Raw genomic sequence first — 20,839 nt, 5'->3', positions numbered from 1 at the left:
TAATGGATTAATTATAGCTACACTTTTAACTTTATCATATGTTTGATATTTATAATTTTATATATTTTTAGTTATTATTAAAAATCAAATGGTTTTATAAATAATTGCATTGTCAGAAGAAATATGACAAAATAGACAAGCTATGTTCTTCCTCGTGCATCCTCTGCACAACTCTGTTAGCTTAAGATGACTTCACTACCCAAGCAACCTCTAGAGAAGGTCAACTCTTATTAACTCCTTTTTAACACTATCCTAAACTAGCATTTGTGGGAAAGGTGATATGAGAAAAGGTTTCCAAAGAAATACACAAAAAACTAAACACCATCATAAAGAATGGAAAAATAAAAAATAAAAAATAAAAATGCAAAAATATAAAATAATCCACAAATAATACCTAACCATAAACTCATCTCATATTAGACAAGGTGAGGAGTTACAAGGACTCCAATGAAAACATCAAGATTACACTCAATCACAACATGCAACTTACATATGAGAAGGTTTTCCTTGTAGTTGAGGGGAAGGATGAGGTGTGACAACTCCAATATGAGTATCAAAGGCCCATGAAGCACACTCAAGCTCTATAAGAGGATCAAGACAAATCTATAGAGGAGTATCAAGAATGCATCCAATCATCTTAATAAAAAAATCCTCCTCTAAAAGGGGGAGATTCTCATATTTGTGGTTCACCCTAAAACTTAAAGGCAATCCACAACTATTGATTTACAAACAATCAAACATAAAATTTCAATAGCATGATATACATAATGCATATGGCCAACTTTATTTGAGGTTCTATAAGTACCCATAATTGCATAGGCCTAGAGGGTAGCCTAAAGATAATTTGGTAATTCATCTCATGGCCCATGTGTCATGAATATTCTCTTCACAACTTCTCCACCATGATGCAAGTTACCCTCCTTAACATGTTTACCATCCCTATTTGAACATCCCCTTTGCCCTCCCATACTATTTTTTTATGCCTCAATCTATAGGTTTACCCAAGAGATTGAAAGGTTGTCCAAACAACCTTCATTAGTATAATAGGCTACCAACCTTGTTGAAAGGTGTGACCGTATCACTTTTCATGGGCACATGAAACCTTTAGTTATGATCGCACTCCCTTTGGTTTGGCTCATGATTGAGATTGTTTTGAGTCCTAATGTCACAAGTCTCTCCCCTAATTACCTTTCTTCTTCTCTTGACTCGTCGATAGTTTTCTTTGATTGAGTCTCCTTTTCTTTATTGATTTAGATTATGCACCCAAAAAACTTATGTAATGGATTTCTCCTTGTTATTTATCAAAATATTACCAAACATTCCAAGTTTTGTTGAATCTAATAAATGGATTTTGGAGAAACAAAGATTACTTGACCAATACTAGTAGGTTCTTTTTATTGACACAATTCCCCGCCCCTTCCCCCTCCACCTCCACCCTTTTATAATGCTTCCAATGTTGGCTCATTATTTTTTATGTTGGTTATACTAATATTAGTGATAAGAGTAGTTTCCAATATTATAGCATGGAATAATTGCCTTCCGATAATAGCATCCCTTCAAACTCTCATGAACCATAAGAAACTAGCATTGCTTATATAGGTAATGCAATCCTTTTCATGCTATTGATTCTTATATTGTGAATGATACTAACTTATAAAGCTCATCAAGAGACTCCTCTTAATATTTGTAGCGAAAGAAAACACTAGGGGCATTACTTCCATGTTACTCTAGAAAATAGGCTATATATATGTGTACCGAGGAATAGCAAAATATAGGTAGTGGATTATAATTACAAATCAAACTCTAATGTTGAGCTATTTATAGACAATTTTGCTCTATTAAGATATTGTGTTTCTAAGACTAACTTGTAAAATTCTTCTAATTAAGACTACAAAATTTTGCCTTCATGTTGAGCTCTATTAAGTATCTCTTCTTATGACAAGTGAGAAGCATTCTTTCTGTGTTAAGTGTCAATTTCCTTATTTGAAACTAGGGAAAAACAAGCTGCTCCATTAATTAATGCTTATGGATTTAAAAAATGAAATAAACTTTATACTATCAATATTTATAATTTATTTTACATCCCTAAATTATAATAACCCCCTTTTTTTTTTTTTATGTTGAACTTTATCCAGTATCTCTTCTTATCTACAAAAGTAAAAAACATTTTTTATTTGTGAAGTGTCAATTTCCTTATTTAAGACTAGGAAGAAGAAGCTGCTGCATAAATTTATCCTTACAGATTTAAAAATAAATAAAATTCATATTGCTAATTTAATTTTACATTCATGAAATTAGGATATCCTCCTTAAATATTAAGAATATTTTTATGTTCAAAATAAGTACACATATGTATGTGACACTGACACGCTTCAATGTTATAAATACAACATTAAGATTATAAAGGCTTATATAAAAAACTAAACCACTTTTGCTAAATAACTTTAAAACAATTCATAATTGATCTCTATGGTGATGATCTAATTAACCTTTTTTTAACTTGGAAATGATTATGTGTAATATGCAATTAAAAAGATATTCATTTGTTCTATAGATAGGAGTTGTATATTTCATTAGTAGATACCTTTACAGGTATATAATCATAATTTACAAATTGATATCTATCATCATCAGTTTAGCCATGATGCACTTCATAAAAGTATAAGTACAGCCTACAAGCCACTATCTGAATGCTAATTAAGCTGATGAGCAAACTTCCTGTTGGCAGGGAAGAGGCAAAGCATCAATTGCAACTAGGATCTCCTTGATATTTGGTAAACGGTTTTCCTTCAAAGGTCCATCAAAAACAATAAGTAATATAAGATGAAAGACACCCTAATATTGTGAATACATGGATGCATTTCTATTTTCTCCAGAAACCATGTTTACAGAACATATAATGAAAATACAAGGAACAGGAATAGCCAAGGATACGCGCGAAACAATAAAACATATAGACAAATGTAGAGAGAAATCATAGGTATAAAAAGACGATAAACATTACAATTAACTAGTAGTAAGATTTGAGCAGATGGCTTTCTTAAAGCTTAAAAGACAGAAGTTAAAACAAACAACTACAGAGATTGGAGAGGATGTCTTACTTTTAGCTTAGAAAACAGCAGTTGGCCATCCATAGTAACCTCAAATGAGCCCTTCCTGAAATGAAGCAGGCCAAAGTAATAGGTGCATTAACACACTAAAAGCCAAAAAGGTCAAGAAGAAAGTTCATATATAAGTTAGAACTAGTTCCTATTCCCAACAAAGTGATCAAAGAATCATGAACAAAAATCTGCTTCTAATCTCTTACACATCTAGAGGGAATAACAGTGAGCTGCCATTGATCTCACCTGGATAGCATGTCTTCTGGGTTTCCAAGAACTACTACCTCAGGGTAAGCTTCCTCTGGGATGTAACAAGAAACAAAAGAAATTTTTTGTGAGTCTTTAGAAATTATCTGTAATCTAAGTTGCAGCACCACACACACAGAGTTTACCTATTGCATCTGCTATCTGAATGAAATAATCTGTGTTATCTCCTTCTTCACTATACTCAATCATGACCTGTCAAGGTACAATCAAGCCATCCATTATACAAACTAAACCTACAAAAGTATGAGATTGTTTATGATGCAATGCAAATTATATTTGTTGCAACTTGCAGAAAACGTGAAGCACTTTGTTTATATCAAACAGAAAAGAATCAACCTTTCCTGAGATTGGAAAAATAAAATTGCAGTGAGGAACGTTCACTATGCAAACATTTTCTCAAGACCACCTAGTATCCTTATTGAGAGAAGCAAAGTTTGGTCATCTCCAACTTCTTGGTTAAATCTTTTATTGAAGACATTGCTAAAACATGAACTGAAGTTACTAAACTATAGAGGTTTTATTCATTTCTTAACTTGCATACATTTTGAAATATATATCAACTTGAAGCCTCCCATGATCCAGCTATCAGCATAACATCAGAATTATATCTCTTTTTCATTTCAGAACGGCAGTCTACCTTTCAGACTGGAATCCATTTGAATTGTTTTTAGTGCATCAGTCATCACTAGAGTATCCAATTTTCGTTTTACAGTTACATTATTAGTCAATGATGACATTTACTAAGCATATTTTGATCTCGGGAAATTCATTCATCCTGGAATCAAGGTTCTAAGAGAGTAAAATTGAAGACCTGTATTTATTTACTGTGAAAATGAAGCTCACTGCCTGGACTCGTTCTAAATAAGTATCTAATGAACTCTTTATTGAGGGCAAGCATTAGAACTGTAATTACTAATTATACCTACACTGAACTGAGAACTCTCTACCATGGCAGATCTTGTGGAACTCCAGCCCCCTTATCATCTTCCTTATCCTACAGTAAAGTCCTAATAGTCACAGCTCTCCCTAATCTGCAGCAGAACACAAGATAGCAGAAATCAAAGGGTGATGTACAAAATATCAGACAATATGCTATCAAAAAGCAGAGGAAGTTTCCATGAGTCACGTCTGGTTGAGAGATACCTGACATGAAGATTTATGGGTCGATATGCTTTGATATAGGATAAGTACTTTAGGTTAAAGGCAAGATAGTGATGACGAACAGACCAAAAGGTTATTTTGCTATCTTGTTTACTTAAAAAATGAAATTTACATGTGTAAATCTTTTTTATTACAAATGTTTCGGATCAACACCATGGTCCATCATCAGGGTAAGATAGCAAGAGAAGAGAGGAACAATGATAATAGCATACCAAGGAGACTAAGTAGATGAGGGAGAGGAAGGCCAACCTAGGAGGGCACACGAATCTAGGAGCGAAAAGTGTGAGAGGGTAGAGTAAGAGAAACAACAAGAAATTAAAAAACTCACAAAGAAATTAGGAACCGTATGAATATATGTAGAATGAAAATATAAGAACAAAAAATGAAATGCAACTAATAAAGAAAATAATAAAAGAAACAAATATATATATATATATATAACACAAAAAGAAGAAATTAAATAAAAGAAATAAAATTAAGAAAAGGTAAGACAAAACAAAAAAAAACAAAAAAGAGAGGACAAATAGAAAGGGACAAAAGGAAATGAAAAAAAGAAAGAAGACGTAGACAAAAAAAATATTATATATATATAAGGACAAGAAAAACAAATAAATAAAAACGAAAAAAAAATGAAGAATAAAAAATAGAAAGAGAGAAAAAAAAGAAGATAAAAGGAAATAAAAAAACTAAGCAAGACAATAAAGGAACAACGAAAAGGGAATACAACGAAAAAGAAAAAGAAATTGAAAGCAAAAAGAAGGGACAACACCTACCAGGGGGAGGGAAGTAAAGGCAAGGATGGAAGGGGATACACGAAAGACAAGCCAAACGAGAGGGGCTCTAGAGGGTGGGAGATCTCAGTTCCTTAAGAAGACATTAACAGCGGATGTCAGGTGGAACTTAAATTCCAACCATTATCCCAATTAAGTTGGACAGGTGATTGTGGATTTCAATGGCTTCTATGAGCTTCCTCCTGAAGAAGTTGTCTTCTTTTTATTTGTCCTTTTTTCTTTTTTTTGTGTTTTGTCTTTCCTCATCTTAATTTTATTTCTTTTATTTAATTTCTTCTTTTTGTGTTTTTCTTATACATACATACATATATATTTAATTTCTGTTATATAATTGTTTCCTTATTATTTTCTTTATAAGTTGCATTTCATTTTTTGCTCAAATATATTCATTCTACATATATTCATACATTAATATTATATGGTTCCTAATTTCTTTGTGAGTTTTTTATTTTCTTGTTGTTTCTCTACCCTCACTCACTTTTCTCTCCTAGATTTGTGTGCCTTCCTAGCTTGGCCTTCCTCTCCCTCATCTATTTAATCTCCTTGGTCTGTTACTATCATTATTTCTCTCTTCACTTGCTATCTTACCTTGATGATGGATCATGGTGTTTGATCTGAAACGTTGGTAATAAAAAAGATTCACATGGTCAAATCCAGAAATCACTGCGACAATATTGATTGCTCTCAAAACTATGACTCACTGGCAAGCATATAGTGCTCTCTCACAACTTAAATGGGGTTGGCTCTCATTTCTATGGTGGTTTTAGTCCACCTTGTGACTGTTGCAAACATACTTGTTAGTCTGTTCATGTTTGGAGTGTAGTTGCAGGTGTGGTAGGGGCTTCAGACTTGTCATGTAAGCTCATGGATGCTATGGAGGCAATGTAACATCTACACTCAACCTTTTTGATGGTGGAACCGAGAGCATTTTCTCTCTAGAGCTGGAATTTCTAACCCAGTATTTGGCACTGGGGGAAATATCGTTTGTTAAAATGATGCATTACTATTTGTTTCTTATCTGTTATTTCAGTCTGCTGAGATGACTCGTGTTTTGGCCTTCCTATACATGTTTCTTTTGTTGATTTGACATGAATTTGAGGTGATGTGTAGAGGGTGTTGAGCATTTGTTGAGATCATTTTTTCACATATCCATTTCTAATTGCAGTGTGAGGAATATCCTCCTTGTTTACAGATTAGTGATAAGTATAACTCAAAGTCAGAATACACAAGAGCATTGATGATTAAGGATGCTTTGTATCATGCATGTCCTATTTAATTAATGCTAAAGTTATTCTCTTCCCTGTAATTTTCCCATGAAAGACAATGGACAAATATGTTGAAAACTGTAGGCCAGTCATCTAGATTCTAATCTACCTTGCCAGCTGCCATTATTTTTTTCTGCAAAAATCTACCATAGACGCTAAGGACACCTTTGCATAAAAACAGAGTAAATATGTTAAAAATCACAGGTCAATTTTCTAAAGTGTTAAACTACCTTGCCAGTTAGTAAGTTACCATTAAATTTTAAGTTTTTTTCTGAAAATTTCTACCATGGAAGCTACAGACATGTTTGCGTTCCTGAGCTTTTCCCTCCAATTCAAAAGTGCTTGTCCATTGTCATATATAACTTTATAGCTACCCCGTCCCCAAAATGTGGGAATTTGCTGGGCACATCCCAGAAACGGGGGGATGTTTGCCCCAGCAATGGGGGATGTCCATACGTCCCGGGGAAGGAGGGGGACGGCTGGACATCCCCCACGGTTGGGGCTAGTTAAAATTTTTTTAAAAATGTCAATTTAAAAAAAAAAAATTCCTAACGTGGGCCCCAAATTATTTGCCCTAAATCATTCCAATTATTAAAAATTTTAAAGGCAACGATATTAAATTATTAATATAAATCTTGACTATGAGATAATTCATAGTATCGTTGCCTTGTATTAAAATTTAATATAATCTGAAGATCAAGACTGCAATAAATTATTAATATAAGGCAATGATAAATATTTATGTTTCATATCAGGCCATATTTCATGTTTTGACTATATGATATATTTAAAACTTTAGAAGGGAACGATATAAATATTTCATCTCTTACCATATGATATTCATATATTTAAAAGGGAAGGATATGCAATACAGGCAATAAAAACAATTATTTCCGACGATAATTGTTTAAGCAAAGCAATCAAATTTTCAGCAAATCAAACAAGTGCTGGCACATTGACAATGAATTTTCAATTATGAATGCATATTGAGTATTGACAATGAATTCTGAATTCTGAATGCATATTGAGTATTGACAATGAATTTTGAACACAAATGTGGTATTTTAAGGTTCTATAATGTACATATGGCTGCTTTATCCATGATTTCATATGAATATAACGTATATATACATGCTTCATCTATTTTTCATATGAAAATTTAAATTTCCCTATATATTTTAAATTTTCCCTATATTTTATATAGCTGTCCCCTCGCTGTCCACGAAATTGGCAAAAATATTTGCCATCCTGGAAACTCATCCTGCCGTCCCCGTCCCGGAAAGTCGGGGTAACATAGCTTTACAGTGTTACATCTGTTTATACTCAATAGCTTCCACATATTTGACATGATAATGGGAATGAAGTTTTGAGAAATGAAGAGTGATTTGATGTTTAGATCATTGGAAGGATGGGACCATAATCATTATTTTAATATGGCTTTTATTTTGCATGCTGGCAACAGCATGGAGTGGTGGTTATTTAGTTTTGGGGCAATTGGGAGGGACTGGTGTTTATGGGTTGTCATGGCTTCTGAGGGTGGTGGCAGCGGCAGTAAATGTTGGCGTAATCAGGGTAAGAAGATGAAGGGCAATGTGGGAAGCCGGAAGAGTGTTGAAGAAAACTCGGAAGTGGCAACTCACTGGTGAAGAGGTGGTAGTTGATTTCATGGCATTCATCGAACAGAAGGTTTCAAACCCTGATCTTTGGCTCTGGTTGGTGCATGTCTGGGAGTTGGTGAAGGACATTGATGGTGCTCTGAGCATGGGAATCAGGGAAGCCATGTCAACTTTGATGCTAAACCCAGGACCTTTGAGGGGGAGGAGGAATGTGTTCGACACCACCCAATCTCTGAGCAGGGCTTCTATGTTGTCTTCTGCAGCTGGTTTGTTTCTGGTTCATGACAACATTGATAAATTGGAAAATGATTTGGCATGTTTCATTGACTATATCCTTGACCACCTGCATAAGGTGAAACAAAGGCAGGCCTGTCTTCAACAGGCTGTGGAGGAGATTGCAAAGAGTTTTAAGATGGTGCTTCCAGAGGACATTGTGGTGGAATTTTCGGATTGCTGTGATAGCAAGGATACTGATGATGTTATGGTTATTCCAGCTCCTAGTAATGTCTATTGTTATTGTGCTTTGAAAATGGTTTTCTGTAAATGTGAAATTAAGGGTATGGGTGGAATACCTGGGGCTATGTAATTTACCCCATCCCTAGATATACTGTATGACTCTGTTTTTTTTTTGGGTCCTCTTTGATAGGGGAGAGTTTGCCGTAGCTTGGCTTGGGGGCTTTGTATATGACTCTGCTGTTTCTCTGGGGTCTTGGAGACCAATGGACATATCATACTGATACTATTTTTTTTATGGCTCTTGGGCCTTCTAGGTATAATAGCAAAAAAAAATAGCGTCCACATATCATTTCAGCTTTTGTGTGAAAATATGTTAGTGTGAATATTGTTTATCAAATCATATCTCTTTTTCTGCTTCCAACTTCCTGCAGCCTAAGATATCATTACTACATTTATCAAAGTGGTTCAAAAACAAACAATAAGCTAGATGCAGGAGCTCATTTATACTTTATCCTCCATGGTCCATTTGTTGCTTCCCATGAAAAATAGAGCATGCTCTATATCTGCTATTATTTCGCCACAAAATCTGGACTCTTAAATCCTTGAAGAACTCGGATGATAAGTACAAGGTTAAAAATCTTCCAACTATCTTGAAATGCTGCTCAAAGCCATTGAGTATGTCAAGAATAAAAAATTTATATCTAATGTCTCAACGTTGAGGATAAATTCTTCTCAGCAAATAAAACATGTGAAAGTTAAAAGGTCATTTCCTCTAAAGTTAACACGGTATCTGTAGAAATGGAACAGATACTAAGGCTAAGGGTACTTACAGAAATGAAATATATATGAAAAGATGCTTTCTTGGGTGGTTCTGAATTGTTATCTGGTAATCCTTTACATGACATGCATTATGTGTCATTTTTGAGATAAGAGTTTGAAGTTGGCACACATTCCACTGTCTTGAATCACCAATACAATTCTCAAAAAGAATGAAGGTCAAACAAAGGAAAGTAATTGCAGTTTTTGATGAGGATAAATTAAATATCAAACGAGGTGGATAAAAGATCTTGTTATCATATTAGATTAAAATAAATTTTTCTGATGTATACATCAAAAATATGTGCCTACTCAATCAAAATTCACTTCTTCTATATTGTCTGTTTTCTTTGATGAATTTTCCTACAATTGTCAATAAAATTCTGTTATGCAAACAACAAAAGCAGTTAGTGCAGATCCTCCCATCACAAGCAATGAATACGATTACCTGCAGCCTCCAATAGTAAAAAATCTTGTGCCAGACTTGCACATGAATGATATATATTTGTGAATTTACTACAGTGCTGTTGTGACGTATTCACACATCGCCCCATTGCAAATGGGGACCCCTACTTTTTGCTTTCTAGGGTTAGTTTTCTTTGTTTGGTTGTCTGGTCTTGGCTATTAGCCTTTGCATTGGAGAGTTGTCAGAAAGATCATTAGGATAGCAGGGTTTGCTTGAGTTCAAATTGGTCAGTAGATGGTCCAGGTCAGAGTCTCTTTGAAAGCCTTCCCTATGTCAGGCTTTGCTCTTGTTGCTAGGTTATGTCTTGTTTGAGTTTGAGGAAGTCAATGAAGCTTTGTGAGTGAATATCATCTTTGAGGGTTTGAGATTGGTCCAGTTGATGAATGATGAAGTTCTAGGCATTGATTGATGTGAAGCTGACCTATTTATCCTTGAGAAATGCCTAATGATCAGGTCTAGACTTGGAAATTTGGAGAAAGTTGAGGAATCTGAGCATTTTTTTGCAAATTTCACTCCTGACCCTTCCAAAGGGTCCAGAGCGAAATCTTCCTTAGCTCCCTTTTGACTCCTATTCTAGACAAAACTTTCACTTTAAGGCATAGATTTGAGGGAAATAAGCTTGAGTTCACCTTTGGAGATGCCTTGGATAAGCTTGGATATGGAAATTTGATGAAAAGGTCAAGATTTGAGCCTAAAGGACAAATTTCGCTCCTGACCCTTCCAAAGGGTCCAGAGCAAAATCCTTAGAAAGACCTAATTTGTCATCAAAAGCATTGAATTGACATCACCTTGAAGGCAAATGGATTTGATTAAGAAGAAGGAAGGATCTAAAAACCAAGTCTAAGAACAAAGTTGAGGGAAAAATGAAGAAATTTAGCCTAAAACATGAATTTCACTCCTGACCCTTCCAAAGGGTCCAGAGCGAAATTCTTGGATAGGTCCTGTCCTTCCAAAGATACCTAGGTGAAATGGTATATATGTCCTTGTAATCCAACTTTTGAGCCAGGAACTCCTTCAAGGTGGTTTGTTACCCTGTTTTGAGGTAAGAACAACATGAATGAGGGTGAAGTTTGAGTGTTTGGGTGGTATCTAAGGCTAATTCTTCTAATTCGCTTCCGACCCTTCCAAAGGGTCCAGAGCGAATTTCCTAATATCTCCCTTCCTGGTCTTAATTTGCCTCATAAACCTTGTCCTTATGACGTTATGAAGAGAGAATTGATGTGTGAAACAAAGTGAAGTGATGAAAGTTGAGGAATTTGAGCATAATTGCAAATTTCGCTCCTGACCCTTCCAAAGGGTCCAGAGCAAAAAAATTTCAAGCTCCTGACCCTTCCAAGGGGTCCAGAGCGAAATTCCCCAAAAGACCTATTTCTTCACTAAAGACATCAAACAGTGGACATACATGGCAAGGAAAGGATTCGAAGGATCAAGTCTAAAGCAAAGATGAATGATTAATGGATGAGAATTGAGCCAAAAAGAGAATTTTGCTCCTGACCCTTTCAAAGGGTCCAGAGTGAATTTCTCCATAAAGCATTATACATTGCTCAAACCTACAAACTAATTCATTCCCAAGCATTTTTTGAAGGCAAAAGACTTATTTTTAATGATTAAAGGATGAGAAATGGAGTTTTGTGAAGGAAAATCAAGTAAAACATGAATTTCACTCCTGACCCTTCCAAAGGGTCTAGAGCGAAATTCTTAGGAAACCTTTTTTCCTCACCAAAACCTTGAAATGGACACCACTTTGAGAGCAAGATGACTTGATGGTGATAGAAGGAGGTTTGACAAGTTAAATTCAAGGCAAAGAAAGGAGAAAAGAAGTGTGAAATGAGCCTAAGGAAGAATTTCGCTCCTGACCCTTCCAAAGGGTCCAGAGTGAAATTTCTTAAAACACTATTTTCCTCCTTGTTCAAGCCAAGATCTTTGTTCCTAGGACATGGTGGAGAGAGGATGGAAATATACTTGCCTTAGGAACTGAATGGAAGTGAAGGCAATGATGGATTTGAGGTCAAAAGACAAAATTCGCTTTTGACCCTTCCAAAGGGTCCAACGCAAAATTTTATAGAATCCTCCCTTTGCTTCAAATTTGAACTAAATTTTGTGCCTTGAAGCCTTAGTTAGGATGTCATCATGCCTTGGAAGCAATTGAGGGGTGAAAAGGTGGAAGAATTAGGCCTAAAATGCAAATTTTGCTCCTGACCCTTCCAAAGGGTCCAAAGCGAAATTTTTTCAAGCTCCTGAACCTTCCAAAGGGTCCAAAGCGAAATTCCTAAAAACTCCTTTTACTCCCAATTTTGTATCAAGCCTAGTGTTGATTGAGGTGGATTGAACTTATAGGCATCCTTAAGCATGCAGTTGAGTAAGTTGTGGTCACAAAATGTGAAGAATTTGTCCAAAAATGCAAATTTCGCTCCTAACCCTTCCATAGGGTCTAGAGCGAAATTTCCTATAACCCCTATTTGCTCCTTGTTGAGACCAAGATCTTGATTTCTAAGGCATGGTTGGGAAAGAATTGATATGTACTTGCACTGGTGATTTAAGGGAATGAAGTGATGGAATTGAAGCTAAATCACAAATTTCGCTCCTGACCCTTCCAAAGGGTCCAGAGTGAAATTCCTTATAAGTCCTGTCCTTAGCCAAGGTCCAAAGCGAAATTTCTTAAAACACTATTTTGCTCCTTGTTTGAACCCTAGATGTTGTCCCTATGGCGTAAGATTGATGTATTCTTGCCTTAAGAAGAGATTTGAGGCAAAGAAATGATGAAAATTGAGCTAAAATGCAAATTTCGCTCTTGACCCTTCAGAGCAAAATTCCTTGGAGGTCTAATGTTTTGACTAGGTCCTTGAGCAAAACCCATTCTTAAACAATTTTGGAGGCAAATGATTTGATCTTGGTCTAATTGAGCAACTTTGTCCAATTTCGCTCCTGACCCTTCCAAAGGGTCCAGAGCAAATTTCACTATAGGGCCTATCCCTAGAGAGGATCTTGAGCGAATTTCATTCTAATGCCCTCTTGTTGATGATTTAAGGTGAGAAATATCATGTTAGAACAAAAATATCATGTATACTTAATCATCCTTTATTTGTTTTGCAGATTAATAAAATCAAGATGGAGGAGGATCAAGCCAAGACAAGGAAGACCTATTCAAGTTCCATCATCATCAAGGACACTTCAGATGCATGGAGAAGGACTCAAGGTGCTTCTAAAGCCTTGGAAGACTTCAAGTGTTCGAGGAGTTGCGAGCTATCCTCAAAATGTTCATTCTACCACATGGAGAAACCACAAGATATCAGAAGAAAGATCTTGTAAGCATTTCAAGGCGAAGTGGGCTACTAAGGAGTGATCTGACCATAAGGAAGCTTCATCAAACATATGAGAGTCAAGGGGTTACATCATTCACTAAGTACATCAAGGATGAAGGAAGATCAATCAAAGTCAATGCAAGGGCAAACGCCAGACAAGGTGGCATCCCAGTCACTATTCCTCCAGTCACATAGCTCCACCTCAGCATGTCTAGATTCAATGTACCTGACTCACTAGTGATGGCACAAACTTCGAGGCACCTACCCTTGACATCTATTGGTCCACATTCATGAAATGTAATTTTCTCATTGGCTAAAGGAGTTTGTTGTAACAAACCCTAATTAGGGTTTTCATCTTGTAATCCTAGCCATTGATTGTAAATCAATCAGAGCCGTTGAATTGTAAAGAGCTACCTATATAAAGCTTTGGCTCTTCATTTGTAAAGGATACAATAGTTGGTTAATAGAGGTTAATAGCTAGGAGTTAGTAGCTAGAATAGTGAATAGAATAGCAATTAGAGTAGATTAGGAAGAGAAGGCAAGACATTGTTGCCTTGATTGTAAATGAACTCCATTTTCATTGAAGTTATGGTGAAATGTGTCGTTTCTTTGCAATATGCATGGTCTCTTGTTGAACCTTCATTTTAGATGATGGTTAATTAGATTGAATGAAGGAAGTTACTGAATGCACTCGCATGGAATCCGCCTAGTCCAAACCACTAGCCTCTTGCTGATTGTAAGGGCGCCCTGCATGGTCAACTGGAATAAAATAAGCTTAATCTCGAGTCGTTACGCGTCTATTGTTCATGCATTAACTTGAATGGTGATCAGTGTTTGATGGTGTAACGATTTGAACATCTTCAAATTCCCTTAGAAGATCGCACTGAGTTGATGTCGGATTGTTCAACCTGATGGTGAGACTTAGCCCAATAAGAATCCACCTAGTCGTTCATCCATCTTCTTGCATTCTAGGTCTTAGATTAGATTCTTCAAACCCTATATCTTTTGATATTTCTTTATCTTCCAGCCAGTAGATAAGATTCAAGTTCCAGCAAATTAAACGCTCATGCAGTCGAATGTAAGTCCCCTTGTGATTCCAACAAAATCACATCATACCACAAGAGCTTATCCACACGTAGAGACCCTACATACCAAAACCTTGGAGTTTCCTAGATTGATCCTTAGGCGAAATCTTCAGCATTCGGGGAAACTTTGTTCAAGAGAGGATAAGATACCTTGGTATTTTATTCTGTGTTCGCATGTGCATGAAAAACACATCAACAAGTGCCGCCGGTAATAGCAAGTAAAGTGATTGTAGTCAGCATAATCTTAATGTACCAATGTTCATCTGGATTGATTTCCAATGAGTGGTGATTCCAAACTAATACATCATTACAATATATAACGGCTTGTGAGAAGGAAAAACAACCAGCAAGTACAAGTATCTTAAATTTCATTTTGGCTCAATAGATAAGCCATATATGGAGCATAGAAGCATAATGCAAATGTTTAAACTTTCAATCGTTGAAACGGTTCAGTAAAATCACTCTAATTTGATACTGCCAAATTATAATTGGATATGTTTAGTGATGCCAATGGTCCAGATGATAAGCTTTATGTAATGCCCCCTTCACATTAGACTTCAATATTTGATGGGATTGGTCTATTATCAGACCCTCGTAGGCCAAGAGGAGTGTTTTGGGGGTCATGTTGTGGCGATTTGAGGCTTCACATCTCATTATCTATTGACATTTTGATGATTTAAGAGATAACACGTATCAGGGGACGTGTCGGTGTTTATTAATTAATTAATTAAAAAAAGGTATATTATAATGATTTAATAAAATAATATAAATTGTACCTAACCTTATCTTCTAGAAGGTGATTGTGACGTGATAAGTAATGTATAGATAGAAGAAAGGGAAGACACATTAGGCATCAGTTGTTTGGTTGTTATCTCTTGTGAGTGTGAAGACACTAGTTGTCCGCAGAAGATCTTAGGGAACGTTACCTCCCTATTGGTCAAGAATAACTGAGGAGGTGAAAGATCCTCTAAGGGGTTGCTAAAGGAGTGAGGAGTACTTCAGCTTCTCAATTTGTGCCTAAAGATTTTTCATATCAGACCTCATGTGCTTAAGATTTCAGAATTTTCAGATTTGATGAAGATTGATATTGGAGGCATATTTTGGAACTAGGAGGATAGCGATATTTTTATTTGAAGATTCAGAAATTGATTGGAGGCAGATCGTGGGTTATTGGCTTGCTGTTGACAGAGGTTGCAGACTTCATGGTACCCTTGTTTTCACTCATATCTCGCCACTCTTGCATCGATTCCTCTATTTAATGATTGTGGATTGAAGGTATGACCAAGGCGATGCTGTTAGGTGCATTTGTTGGTGTGAAGAGTGCATGAATTAATTATTGGAGGAGGCCGAACTTCTGCAGGTTCGTACCCTTCATGCACCACCGATTTCATCATTCAATGCTCAAGCTTGTTCCAAGGTGGCCTAAGATGTTTGGCGCTATCCTCTAGAAGATCAGATTATTTGGAGGCACGATTTGGAATGTTTGAAGGCAGCTTTCATTGTGTTCTCAGACTTTCAGTCTTGCAGCAGTAATGGCGGCCATGTATGAGGATCGATTTGGCACTTGGGAGGCCTGTTGACCACCAATGTTGCTACCTACATCATTAAATGTATACCAGGTTCTCCATTGTCTAATTTTTATTGCATGATTGTAATAGTTCATGACAGTCGTATGTCTGCAGATAAAACTGAAAGTGTTCATGATCTATTTGTCTATTAGGTGAATACAATTAATGTAACTCGGCTAGTGAGAAGCCTATTTGATTCATGATTGAAAGAACAATAAGATTGTTTCTCCTATTTGTTGTTTACCAATTGTTCGACCTAATGACAGACTGCTGTACCCTTTAATTTCTGCATACTATTTGATGTTAGTGAGCCCAAACTTTAATGATTACAATTGCACTTTCATCTTAGAATGTTTAGCAAGTCATAAAGTCATTGAACAAGAGATTTTAGTGTTGAAACACATCTGAAGTGTCTTGGAACAGTCTTATGCCAAGTGTTTGACAAAATTTCCCTAAGGGCCAAAAATCTGAAATTTCATATCAGAATAGGAGGGGACTTTACACTTTAGTTCCAAAGCCCATCTTTAATGCTCATTTTTTAAAAATCTGATGGTCAAGATCAAAACTGCTGGTGCAGGGTATGACCAACTAGATAAAGGGAAATATTTGTGAAATATGCCTTGTATTGGTTAAAATGGTATAAATACACTTCTCACCTTCAAATTCTCTACATTCGAACAATTTATTTAGTATCAGTTGGTGCTATATCAGTATATAAAAGTCTCTTCTGGAACCTGGGAAAAATTTTGCCTATAATTTTGTCTCCAACGCACAAGCCACTTTTTTTATTGTTGTACACTTCTTCAAGGATTGTTCTCTTTTTATACTCGCTGACCTTTATACATTAGTGTAACTTTTTCTTTAAAAGATGGGCAAAAGTCATTTGCTAAAGCTTCACTCGTGCTGTAACATACCCCACCAAAATCACACATCAAATGAAGCAAATAGACTGAGATGAAGGCCTGAGCTAATTGAAATCTGGCAAACTTAATCGATGAGCTGCTAAATGTAAATTAAATTTTTAAACTTAAAAAGTATGAGGGGACAAAAGCAATCTTTGAGAGAAACTTTTGAATATGTCTAGCAATGGATCTAAATCTATCTAGCTAGAAAAATAAAAAGTTTGACCCTGGTCACACTTTCAGTAAAACAGAGAAATAGCTAACAGCTTCATCCTGGTTTGGATGAACATTCTCTCCCCGACTGATCTGTAGACAGTAAACCCCGGCCATTACATATGAGCACAGCTTTCCATTATTCTATTCCTCAAATAGTATCAAATCTTTGTGAAGATTAAAACGAACAGAGATAACATTCAACAATTAAACTAAAACGGAAATAAACAGAAAAATATACAAGACAACGCATGACGCAAGGTTTTAACGTGGTTCACCATTACTGGCTACATCCACTAGAAAGCAGGGAACACTTATATTAATCAATATCTCCAATACTACATCATACATGACTGCACATACAAGCATTTATAGAATCATATTCAGTTGTGGAACAAAAAGTTGGGAGAAGGCGAAAGGTCATCTAACCGTTGGGCTTCACATCCCAACAATCAACCCCGTGAAGACCAACCAGTATAGCCATGCACTCTGACATCCCTGCTTCCATTTCAACACTCACATTACAACCAAAGCCATCGAAGATTTTAATTTTGCCAGAGACTGTTCTAGAACACTACAGATGAGCCTTCTCCAAACCAAATCAAAATCAAAGACATCTCTCCTACTACTTTACCAAGTACAAACTTAAGAACACCACGCCCTCCAGGTTTAAAATGCATTCCTTCATCCTTCAACATCTTCATATCATCAACAATCCTGCTGGCATACCACTCGACAGCTTCTACAAGCCCCTCTCAATTATAAGTCATGACATTATTAAAAATCAATCTTCTACGCTATGCAAAATCAAGAGGTGAGTCATATGGACTCTTGCCAATATACGCGGGATGCTTAATTATCGCATTATAGTCAATCACATCTATCGGAGTATTAAAAGGACACCCAAATCGGTGTGGTATTAGCAATACCCCGCATTGCTTTATCACTTCTGCTAGCTGTTTACACGCAACTGGATCAGTCACCGGCCACTTCAATTCCCTTCCATCCAGCTTTTCATTTGCCCTTCCACCATAGTAAGATCCTCTTAAACTTCCTTGATAACTACTATTACAGCCTCCTCGTCCCATATGAGACCTCCGAAAGAAACTGGCAAATGTTTGTGTGTCCGTGTTATAGTGCTCAGAGAACCTGAATCTTCCTCCACGGTCAAGTGCATCACAGGAAGATGAATCAAAAGGGTCATCCTTGGAATATACTGGCTTTCTTGAGCTGGCTAGAATGCTCTTGGAAGGTTGACCCAAGGTTCCATCCTTTACAGAAATAGGTTCCAGCATCTTACCTACGGGCATTTGGGTCCATTGGCCCTCTTCTTGCCGGCTCTTGCCTTTGCGCGCCTGGTAACCATAGCTCCCTCTGACTTAGTGTCTACCTCGATTCTTTCATCAATAGGCTCTCTAGTCATATGCCCAAGAGTGCACCTACTCATGGGAATCATAATGGGTGTTCTCGCATTGAAACCTAGCTGACCACGCACAAGCCCTTCGGTTTCAGGAATGACTTCGTCTCTATCTTTCTCCGGAATCAAGTCTGGAGGATTACTTTGCTCGTATATGCTCTCTCCGATCAGCTTCTCCATACAGTAAACATTGTCCAAGAAAGCCCTTCTTGTAGATTTCTCTTCTTTCCATGCAAACATAGCTGCACTGTCATATTCGCCACCATCATTAGAACCGCTTCAATAACCATACCCAGTACCAATGGCCTCCATGTCAAATGAGTTGTTTGTATTTCTTGCAGAAGCTTGTGCACTACCTGCAATCAATGCATTCCACTCTGCCTCTACTTCTGCAATCTTCATCAACAAATCATCACTCTCTTTTTCTTTTTGAAATCCAATTTCCTCAAAGACCATATTCTCAGCCTTTCCGAAGTCTTCTAGATCCTGCGCAGCCTTGAGCCAGAGGTTCTCTCCCGCCTCCTTGAGCTCTATATTCCCTGCACTCCTGGGATCTTCAATCGCCATGCACCCCGAATCCTCTTGTGGATTCTTTCCACCAAGGACAGGCTTTCCTATCAACAAGACATGCATTTTTGTGAGGAAAGAGTCCTCTATTAGGAGCTTCCCATCACTTTCCTCTTGCTGAAATACGGTCTCTTCACAAAAATCCCATTCTTTCTCAAAGTTATCTTTTTCAATATTCATTATGTGACACAAAACCATTAACTTCTAGTCCATACAAATTAGTTTGTCTGTAAGTAGGAGATTCTCTTCCTTCAACCTCATAAAGTTTTCTTTTTCATAATCCTCCCGAGTCTTGGTATCAACTTCATCCTCGCTCGCTTCAGCCCGCTTCAGCGTCCTCCTCTTCAGTCAAATCCAAATTATCAAGAAATTCTTCAGTAACAAAATCAGCAGATTCTAAATTATCAAGAATTTCTTCAATAGCATCATCATCTTTGTCTTCCATCTCTGCTCAAGCCAATCTGGCTCTGATACCAATGGTGAAGATTAAAACGAACAGAGATAACATTCAACAATTAAACTAAAACGGAAAAAAACAGAAAAATATACATGACAACGCATGACGCAAGGTTTTAACGTGGTTCAACATTACTGGCCACATCCACTAGAAAGCAAAGAACACTTATATTAATCAATATCTCCAATACTACATCATACATGACTGCACATACAGGCATTTATAGAATCATATTCAGTTGTGGAACGAAAAGTTGAGAGAAGGCAAAAGGTCATCTGACCGTTGGGCTTCACATCCCAACAATCTTATCCAATTTTTCGAAATTTTGTTTAATTTGCTACTCACAAGTGCAACATTTTAAGAACTCAACCCAGATGACTTATTCTTCGTGACTCTGTATACCCCTGCAGCCTAAAGATTTTGAGGCTGTGCAACGAAAGATGAGTAAAACCACAATACAACTGTCAGCCAGAGAACCACAAATCATAGGATCACTTGATAAAACATGTTCAAAACATTTGCACTTCTTTATCTAATAAATATTCTCCCTAACGCCTGAATTTTTTTAACTAACACTCCGTTTGCTCTTAGCGGAAAATGTGGAAATTTACAACACTTTCCATATGTAGTCTTCTAAGCTATGCGCCAGATCCCTGATTACACAGTGCCCGTAATTTAAAACAAAAAACACAAAACGAAAAACAAAAAAATAGCTCTAAATGGAAAGTACCCACTATGTGCACTTGCTATACCCATGGAGCAGGGTAGCTTAGTCCCATGATACACAATCATGAGATTATGAGGTGCAAAAAATGCAATTTGAATTGGAACAATTTTACAATCTTCATAAAATGTTTCCGACATTCTAAAATTGAGGAAACGCAGGAAACGCTTGATACCTGACGAGGAGGAGGAGCATCCAATCGAGAACAGCATGACATCCATCGTTTAGCAATCGTCTCTCCCTCCATTCCCATCGCTGCCAACCCTCTTTTAATAGACTTAAACTCAGATTTACAAGGAAGCTTGTGCATATTCCCAGCACAGAAACTAGAAATAATTCTTGCACCATGCCTATGTCTGGTGGCGATACCCTTCAATACGTTCCAACCAATTCTCCTTCCAGCTGTTGCCATTGCCATTCTCATTCACTGCATTATCTGACCATCTCTCTCTGTTTCTTTTAAAAAACTAAGCCCACCAACATTGGTTGAATCCAACATTTGGTGATGTGTGGTGGACGATTTTCTCGCTTAACGCAAGTAGGTATGTAGTTTAGTTTGTTTTTCAATTCTTTTGTTAAATTGTTTGCGAAGATATCTACACCTACCCAGCACGGACAATCGCTTGAAGACTGACAGCTGTCTTTCTTATTTTAAAAATAAAAGA

General features: G+C 36.7%; 1 protein-coding gene across 1 annotated transcript; it reads right to left on the bottom strand.

Moving 5' to 3' along the window:
* Positions 1-2,522: 2,522 nt before the first annotated feature.
* On the bottom strand, positions 2,523-20,721 carry LOC131063483 (uncharacterized). The gene is made up of 5 exons (XM_057997309.2): positions 20,350-20,721; positions 3,494-3,560; positions 3,348-3,402; positions 3,102-3,156; positions 2,523-2,787 (listed from the first exon to the last, which is right to left on the bottom strand). The coding sequence occupies exons 1-5, from the start codon at positions 20,596-20,598 to the stop codon at positions 2,698-2,700; spliced, it is 516 nt and encodes a 171-aa protein (XP_057853292.1). The 5' UTR covers positions 20,599-20,721; the 3' UTR covers positions 2,523-2,697.
* Positions 20,722-20,839: the final 118 nt, after the last annotated feature.

This window comes from Cryptomeria japonica, chromosome 5, assembly GCF_030272615.1.
Source record: "Cryptomeria japonica chromosome 5, Sugi_1.0, whole genome shotgun sequence".
Classification (NCBI taxonomy): domain Eukaryota; kingdom Viridiplantae; phylum Streptophyta; class Pinopsida; order Cupressales; family Cupressaceae; genus Cryptomeria; species Cryptomeria japonica.
The sequence above is the reverse complement of the archived record's forward strand: the minus strand, read 5'-3'. Positions and strand labels throughout refer to the sequence as shown.